At 38.6% G+C, this 9,314-nt stretch overlaps 1 protein-coding gene across 1 annotated transcript in view; it reads left to right on the forward strand.

Moving 5' to 3' along the window:
- kitlga (kit ligand a) overlaps window positions 1-8,989 on the forward strand; it is a 42,205-nt gene extending 33,216 nt beyond the window's left edge. The window contains exons 6-11 of the mRNA XM_028036131.1: window positions 336-350; window positions 1,917-1,982; window positions 4,048-4,145; window positions 4,374-4,483; window positions 7,962-8,025; window positions 8,136-8,989. Of these exons, the coding sequence (XP_027891932.1) occupies window positions 336-350; window positions 1,917-1,982; window positions 4,048-4,145; window positions 4,374-4,483; window positions 7,962-7,992 (320 nt within the window). The 3' untranslated portion in view covers window positions 7,993-8,025; window positions 8,136-8,989. The remainder of the gene's footprint in view (window positions 1-335; window positions 351-1,916; window positions 1,983-4,047; window positions 4,146-4,373; window positions 4,484-7,961; window positions 8,026-8,135) is intronic.
- Window positions 8,990-9,314: the final 325 nt, after the last annotated feature.

Below are 9,314 nucleotides of genomic sequence, written 5' to 3' on the forward strand. Positions count from 1 at the left end.
GTGAGCATAAACAGAAGTTTCAGTTTGTTTTCCCAAAAGTGAGATTTTCATAGCCATATGACATGTTTCTGCTGGATTTTGTGCAATGCGTGTAAACTACAATGCTTGAATCGAACTGCTTGTTTGTGAACCTCAGAGGGTTATCTTGATTCAGACTGTTGCCGAATTTAAACTCTCTCCTACGTGGCCAATGCTTTAGTGTGTGGCTGATCCTCTTCAATAGCTGAATGGTGGCCTAAATTCTTGTACAACAAAGAGCAGACTGTTTTCTTTTTGGCCTGAGGGGGTCCCAGCACATGTAAATCCTTTATCCTATGGACTGAGGAAAAAAACAGAGAAGACGATCTCATGTACAGATATAAGTTTCAAAAGTTCACAAAAGTTTTTTTGTTTTTTTAAAATCTATCCACAATGGCTCTAGTACGCCGCTGTACACCTCCTTACTGCAGACTATGAGCAGATCATAACAATTTCATTTAAATCTGAATTTGTCAGCGACTAGCATGCATTCAGTTCCAAGACAAGAAGGTGCAACATATTAGAGGTCAAGACAAAACACATTTTTCACAATATTGTGGGAAAAATGACAAATCCAAAAATTATTTAGAGAAAGGAATCTGTGAAAGTTGCAAAATACCCCTGTTCATATCGACTTCTCCATCTGTTTTGGTTTTTATATTTGTTTAATTGTGAGACAGTCCTAAGGGAATATATCCTTTTCAGGTTAGACCACCCAAAACTTTCAATTGACTACCTCAACATATTTCCACTTAACTGAAATAAAAAGTAGCCATCCCATTAGTTACTTAGGTTTAATTAAGTAGGAGCAGAAAATAATATTTGGTGAAAATGCTACTGAAGTACTGAGTAACTGACCAAATTACCTGATTTAATATTTTAAAATAATGTCAGCTTATAGACTTATATATCAGCAAATTCTGATACTAAAATGAAGGAAAAAAAGTTACTCAAATAAATGTTACTACTAGAAACTAGTTACTACATGCATAAAGCTTGAGCAACTTATTAAATTGAATGGTATGAAACTACAGCTGTTAACTCATTAATGGGCTTTATCGCCACCTATTGTTTGGGTGGGTTCACAAAAGTAAACTCTGTGTGAATTTCTTTTTTGTACACGCCTTTGGGTTGCTTGCTGCACAAAGACCAACAACCCACCCAAAACGGACCCCTTTTGGGTCCTGGCCCGCCGATTGAGAGAACCTGCCGTACAAAATGCTTTCATATCAAAAACGGTTCACAACAAATTGACAAAGTGTACACACTGGCTGAAAATCTTTGAGATCTCGCCGGAACCACTGAAGGAAACGCTCCGTTTCCACCGTCTCCGAAGCTAATCTCCAAATCCTGACCAGCAGCAAACCATGCTCCTGCTCTGCTTCCGATTGTGAAACTGCTGCCACCTGGTATGGACCATTGTGAGCGAGCTGTATTTAGGGCAGATCTCTTGTGGCTTTTTAGGAGAAGCTTTTAATCTGCCACCATTATTTCCACACAAGAACTCAGCAAGATAAAAACTCAGGACTGGCCTCAGTGCTCAGAATGCCCATTGAGACACGGCTGAGTCACAGGACTAAGGGAAGATGTCCCAAGGTAGCGCGGTGTTTAAAAGGAAGAAAAGGGCTGAAACCTGATTGTATACGTGTTGATTACAGAGCAATCTTCCAATCTTTCCAAAGCACTTTTCTTTTTTTTTTTTTTGCCGCCAGATCAGATGTTTTTGTGTGTTGTTTGGGAAGGGAAGGAGGGGTAAAAAGAGTACCTCTGAAGTGACTATTTAGCGCCTAACAATGAATGTTTTCATCATCAGACAGCTATGCTTCACTCCATCGGTCTTTTGTCTTCAGTTTTTGTCACTGTCTCCTAACTCCCTTTTTTTATCTTCTTGTTTTCAGTTCAGTCCACGTCAGGCCATGACATGTCATACAATATCGCTACTAAAGACATAACACGCTCATCAGGTAAAGTCTCTTAACAACCTTTTGATAGACCAACGTTTTCTTCATGAACTTACTCTTGGCCCATGATTTTGTCCAACTGTAGGAACAAAAATGACTCAAGGTTTTATCTCAGAAAACAGCCCAGATTGGGATTAAGTGCTTTTGGGATAGTTTGGTAGGTCATTTAGGTTAGCTTTTAGCTTTTAGCTTTTAGAAAGGTGCTCAAAGTTCCTCAGTGGTTGGGTATATGTTCCATATTTTAGTAACATCTGTGTTACGCAAAATTTTTTCAGTTTTTTTTTCACATCATCAGCAGCAATTCTCCTATTCAAACATCTCCTCCACACATTCCAGTCATGCTTGCAGACTGAGCTTATTAAGACTCTTTTAATGGTGAGCATTTGCTCTGAATTGGGAGGGATTTTGCTCACATATCAGAATGTAACCACTGTGAGGGAGTTGATTTGACATGTATTTGTTGTGTAAATATTGCCTTGTTTTCTTCACACGATCCCCCTTTAGCCTTTCTTCTGGCTGTGGGTGAATAGAAAGTCTGTGGTAGCTAAGTTCAGTTCAAGTTGTTTCCGTGGCACTTGGAGGGATTTTGTAATGTCACAAAGGTATGGCTGGTTTCTGTGGTCATCAGAAAATGTAAGAATCTGGAAGAGATAAAGATTTGAGAGAGATATTGTCAATTTGGGAAAATCTAAGAAACTAGTTAAGTCCCATTGGAGGTGAATTCATCTTCGTCACTGCAGACAAAGCATTTGCATAACATAGCATGAGATTAAGCAACATAATCGTTGGGTTACTGCTATAACTTTTGATTGTCGCTTGCTAAAAATCAAATGCAGTGTTGTCTTTATATTCTATAAACTGCATGGCATCTTTTTCACCTACATACAAACAAAATGCATAGCAGCCTGGATTAGCAAGAGATCAAATTAAATTTGGTTTCATGACTATGGAACCTCTGGAGATGATGATGCAAAGAAGGATTCTTCATAAAATCAAGGAAAATTATAGACAACCCTGACTTATCCTCTTCATGAGACTGTCTTGGGAAGGCAGAGTATCTTCAGTCAGAGGCTTCTACAGGTTTACTGCAATACAGAGGGCTACGAGAGACCTTTGATGCCAGCAGCCATCACCATGTACAATAACTCTTAAAAAAATTAATGAGTTACAACAACATTTAACTTCCCTTTGGGGTTAATACAGTACTTTTGAATTTGAGTATCAGATGCCTTGATCTATGCCTTATAATAAAACCCAAGGCCGAAATGCAATAGTATGTTGGATGAATAGCATGATACATACATGCACAGTTTCAACTTCTTATGTTTGTCTGTTGGGAGTTTTGTTACGTCCTACATTTTTGCTCAGAAAAGATGTTTGTGGAAACCTGTAAAAAAAAACACAAAATAAACAAGATAAATTAATGTTGTTTATAAGAAGTTAAATGAAAACCAAAGACTCGTCTTTACCTCTATTGTCAGGTGAACTGTACATGTTGGACTACTGAAAATATCCCTTAGTCATCCACGAGTGTTTTAGTTGAACATCAACAAAAAACCCTGTTGCTTACAATAAAGCTTACAGCGGTAGTTAGCTTGAAAAATCTGCTCTACCAGGCCGCAAGAACGAGACCAAAACCGATGACGAAACGACATGATAAAACAACAGCGCCTCAGTTAACTCCTTCGTAGGCCAAGGTGTTAACTTGGCCTACGAAGTTAACACCTTGGCTAAACAAGAAAGTACCATTCAGGTTCCAGCTACTTACTTACGTAAGTTATGGATCTGCTGCAGACTGGTTGGTTCCAGATACCACATCACACCAGATGTCTAACGGTGGTCCTACATCAACAGTTTGAGCTGATTTTTGCTGGAACAGAAGGAACTTTTTGACAATTTCACACAGGGCGATTGTACAATAAAAAAAGGCACTACTTGATTTCTTTTACCTACTGTATGTCAAATCCAGTATTGGCTAGAGGCAAAAGATTTAACAATGCTTTAAAGAATTACGACCTGTTATTAAGAATTTTATGAGTTTTCTTTTCTTTCTGTTTTTCCATCCCAGGTTCTTCGCCAAGTCCCCTTCGCCAGGTGGTAGAGAAAAGCCTTTTCTCCTTACTGTTTGTCCCACTGCTGGCCCTAATCTTCCTGCTTGTGTGGAAGGTGAGCTAACGTTTAACCCCTGACACGAGGTCATAAAACTTCACGAGTTGTTCCAGAGACAATATCTGTCTCTCAGAGGGTTTTATGGTGATGTCGGAAGATACTCACTCCTTTTTTCCACAGCATTTATTATAACCGTCAGCAGCCTTTCAACTTTCTGCCGACACTGAAGAGTCTAGTGAGCGTTTGGCACATTATTATTATTATAATTCTTTTAACCCTTTGCAGGTCAGGTCAAGAAGGAACGTAGAGCATCCTCGGTCAAATCGTGGAGAAGAAGAAGGCTTTACAGAACCACATCTGATGGCACCTCGGCAGGACGGTGAAACGTCAGAAAAGTAAGCTGCTTCTGTTGCTGCTTCTAGCCGTTTTCCACAGCTTGTGCATCTTGCAAATGGATGCAATTAGCAACATAATTGTTATTTGTGTTCTTTTTGTATTTTGCCTAATCTCTTGTCATCAATGATGTGAGGTCTGGACTCAGTTATTCTAACTTCTGAGGATAGAAAAATCTGCAGTGAACAAGAAAGAAGTGGAAACACAAACCACAAAGTCATATAACTTGATAAGTGGCAGGTGTGCTCTTAAATGAGCGACACGCAGTGTAAAAACTGTGAAGTGGTAGTGTTTTTGAAAGAATTGGGACTTTGTCCAAAGGCAGGGTTACTATACAGTTACACTGTGAAAGGTCATGGAATTTCAAATCATAAAAACAACAATTCATCTGGACCGCAGTGCCTCAGCTGTTTGAGCTTTGAAAATTTGTATTGAGTCAAGTAAAGGTGGGGAAGTCACCTTTACCTGACTTCCCCACCTGAATCCCCACAGTAAGCAGCGTAATATACTGTCAGTATAAAATGGTAAGATATGTCAGAGGTATGTAGGGTACCAAAACTGAGTAGTTTTTATATTGTGTTTTCTTCCATTTAATTAAATAATACACTAGCTTTAGAATTTCCTATTCATTTTAAACAGAAAAACAGTATGTCAATAACATTAAAAATGCAAATGCAAATGCTTGACCTGTCAGGTTGAACTACAGTCTTCAATAAACTCATATCTTGCTTCTGCCGTCAATGTTTAATCCAGCAGGAAAACACTTTTGCCGAAGCGGGAAGCTAGCGTTAGCTTGTCTGAACTTTGTTTTTATATGACTTGTTCATGATTCAGCTCATAGCATCGTTCAGTGCAGTTGCAGTTAAGGGTGTGCCAAACAAAACTTTCAGAAAGACACTCAACACTCGATTTTGGATGTTGTAGAACTAAATAGGATGGAGCTGCACTAAGGGAAGCGCTCCATAGCGGCTCCTACAGACTAGTGCCAGCAGCCATTAGCAAACAACTGGTGGGAATGCAGGACTGCTGAGCTTATTATGCAAACTGCAGCACCGCTAAGAACTGTTGGAAGTGACATGGAGGAACTCTGTTGTGGTGGCGTGTTGGAAAGGGTTGGAGGTTTTCAAAGAGACTGAGGCCTATTTCAAGGCATCAGATTCAGCCATGATGTGAAGTCAACATTTTTAAAATGTATTTTTGGTATATACAGCATTTTCATACCATCTGAAGGTAACATAGTTATTAGGTTAGATCCCCTAAAGAAGAAATCTCAGGTGAGGACCATATTTGTGGTTACTTTTCAAGTCTTAAATGAATTAAAAGATTAATTAAATCGTGAGTTAGCAGCAGTGTAAGGAAGGATGAAATCAAATGTCTTAAAAGACACGTTGAGGATATTAAGGTAGAATAGAATAGATTCTCTGTATTCTGCACCAATTCCCATTCCTACCAGGCGTTTCTCTCCATTTAACAGAAGCATATGTTAAACCCCAATTTTTGTCACTTTAATTACAAAACAAATATTCCTACTAGATTTCACACTATGGTAACGGTCTGATGGAAAACTGTTACTGGTTTTAAAACAAAAACCTTTTTTAATCAGTGATAAACGCCAATCCCTGTTTCTGGTCCACTCTGCTGCTCACTTTGTACCTCTTAAATACAGCTCTGGAAAAAAATAAGAGACCACTTAAACTGATTGGTTCTCTGATTTTACTTTTTATATTTATATGTTTGAGCCAAGTGAACATTGTTCTTTTATTATGTGAACTACTGACAGCACGTCTCCAAAATTACAAACATTTAGTACTTATTAACAGAAAAAGAGTGATGGTCTAAATAACGAAAAGAACACAGCGCTTGCTTTGAGACTCCAAATGATGCAAAGAAAACAAGTTCACATTCGTTTAGAAAGAACAATATTAATGTTTTAACTCAGGAAGAGTTCAGAAACCAATATTTGGTGGAACAACTCTGAGGCTTTCAATGAGGCTCAGTGCAGTGGACGCTTTATTTTTTTTCCAGAGCTGTACAATAATCTCTTCTTTTCCTTACCCTCAATACTAGCACCAGTTAAGTAGTACTACTCTTTGAAACAATGTAATTAATGATAAATTGCGAACATTCAAACACCAGACTCGCCGTTGCTCAGTCTGTGGGTTCAGAATTGTGGCAGATTTCCTTTCTCACACCGTGCTGTGCATGGCTTGGCTCTGTATGCAAGCCAAACTCTTCCAGCAGGGAAATGAAAACAGTGTCATTTGAAATTCAAGGCTGCGGCTTCTCCAGTAAATCTGCCATGGACAGTCACAAGGAAGCATCGCTCGCAGACCGCAAGCGAATGTGAATCACTAGAGACCAGCGCGTGACGCACAGAACGGTGAAATTACAATATGTCTAATTTTCAAAGAGGAAATGGGCCGCGTTTAGATGAAGTTAGCAATTTATCCATTTACATTATGGCACATTAAAGTCTTCTTTGTTGTTTTACGTACAGTGGTCACACCGCTTTCACACGATGAGGGTTAAAGCATTCAATGGAGCAGTGGACACTCTGCCCACTGCCATCACCATCTGCAGAAACACTTTAATGAAAGTTGCGTAAGCTGAATACAGTGGAGCAAATGATTTTTAAACGGAGTTTCATGCACAGTGCCTGGCTAACGCATGCACAACTCTTAAGCGTCTTTACGTTTGCAACCTCAGTCCTCACTGCTTTTAATGGGATTTCATGTGATAAACTGACAAAGCACCACACCTCTGTGACGTGGAAGCAAAATGATGCAGTGTGATATTTAGTTTATAAATAAAAACCATTAAAAAATGGTACTTGACATGACTTTTAACGCAATCTTTTCAAAACTGCTCCAGCTCATCTATGTGGCCTGTGCAACGTGTCTCTAAGCAGCAATCTTCAAGTCTCCAAATTCTCAGTTAGACTTTAACTTGTTCGTTCTAACACAATGAATATTCGCTGAGCTGGTCATTCTGTTGTTGCTCAAAACGTTTATCTAGTGTTGTCCTGTATAAGGCAAACCTTCTCCAAAGTCTCAAGTCGTTTCCAGCCTCCATTGGTTCCGTTCATCTTTTTATGAGGTTTTTTTTGTTGTTGTTTGTTTTCTGTGCTTTTTTCGCAGTTTCTACAGTGGCTTTCTTTTGATTCTTCCATAAAGTTAACATTTTTTGGGTGCTAATCAAATTCTACTTGCTAATCTGGTGACTTATGAGGGCAATTCGCTTGATGATTTTATCAGAGTAAAAGAGGCTGAAGATCTTTTAAAAGTCCCGTGCAGTTTTTGTTTTATTTTCTGTTTCACGACTGCACATGAATTTGTGTTGCTTACGCACCAACAACGAAAAAAAAAATCCAATAACATTCATGAAGGTTTTTGGTTCTAACACGACAAAATGTCAGAGATTTAACAGCGAGATGATTTGCCTGGACGCCGTCTAACATTCGCCCTGCTGTCCTTTTTCCAGAAATGCGCTGAACCTCCCCGCAGAAGTGTAACGCTCTGCAAATTAGAGTGCGCCAGCAAATTTGGTGAGTTTTTATATTTATTTAAACGTTTTGTCCTACATTAAAGCTCGGAAAAGGAAAGAAATTGACCTCCTGTACTTCTCTAATGCCTTTCTCCACATTCTCCTCCCCAGGGCTGTGCTCTTCTCTCTCTCTCTCTTTTTTTTTTTTTCATCTGTTGGTGTTCAAAGGTGAAAGACAAACACGAACCTGCACACCACAGTGAGACTGCAGAGGTTGAGAGGCCTGTTTTGACTGCGCTCCAGATTAACGGTGGCAAACGTTGACTGCGAGTTTTGTCGGGTTCAATCAAACCTGACGCTGTTTTTTGTTTTGTTTTGCTTTTTTATAAGACAATTCATCCCTGTGCTTTTTGAAAAGGACTAAAGATTTTAGCCGATAACCTTTACCCATCCAAGCCCTAGACGCTCCCGGCTCCAAGCTATCTCTGCATCTTCGACCCTCTGGTTAAAACTTTGCATATTTATCGACTTCTTTTTTTTCCCCTCCAGGTTGCCATGTTTGCTTGTTTTTTTTATTTTTTCCCTACTTCTTTTTTGTTTTTTCCGCCTGCTTTTCAGTCGTCAAAGAACAAAGACGGTGTGACTGATGCCGGCAATATCTTGTTTGTACTGGGGCATGAATTTCTACCTCTGGTAACGCTTCATGTTAACCACATCCTCAACAGCTCCCCCACTTTTTTTTGTATCCTAAAAAGTGTCTGAGGTTCTCCAAAGAATAGCAGTGCTGAGTGTGGCTGGCCCCAAAGTTTAGTCACAGTAGTCTGGCTTGTGTATGTTCCCAAGAAGAAGAAGAAGAAGAAGAAGAAGAAGAAGAAGAAGGGGGGAGTGGAGGGTATGATGTATTTATTTATTGGTGGTTGGCACTCAGTGGCTACTGTTCCAGAGCTGAAAGATTTTGTTTAAGTGCACCTTTTACTCATGGGTCACATTTAAAAAGTAAAAAAAAATAAATCTCTTTACCAACATATTGTAAAGCTGAACACATTATCTTCTGGAGCAAATTATGCTGTCTATTTCAATGTAGTTGGTATATATATATATATACATACAGTATATACATACATATGTGTGTGTGTATATATATATATATATATATATATACATACATACAGTATATACATACATATGTGTGTGTGTATATATATATATACATACAGTATATACATACATATGTGTGTGTGTATATATATATATATACATACAGTATATACATACATATGTGTGTGTGTATATATATATATATATATACATACAGTATATACATACATATGTGTGTATATATATGTATAT

This window comes from Xiphophorus couchianus, chromosome 2, assembly GCF_001444195.1.
Source record: "Xiphophorus couchianus chromosome 2, X_couchianus-1.0, whole genome shotgun sequence".
In the NCBI taxonomy this organism is placed as follows: domain Eukaryota; kingdom Metazoa; phylum Chordata; class Actinopteri; order Cyprinodontiformes; family Poeciliidae; genus Xiphophorus; species Xiphophorus couchianus.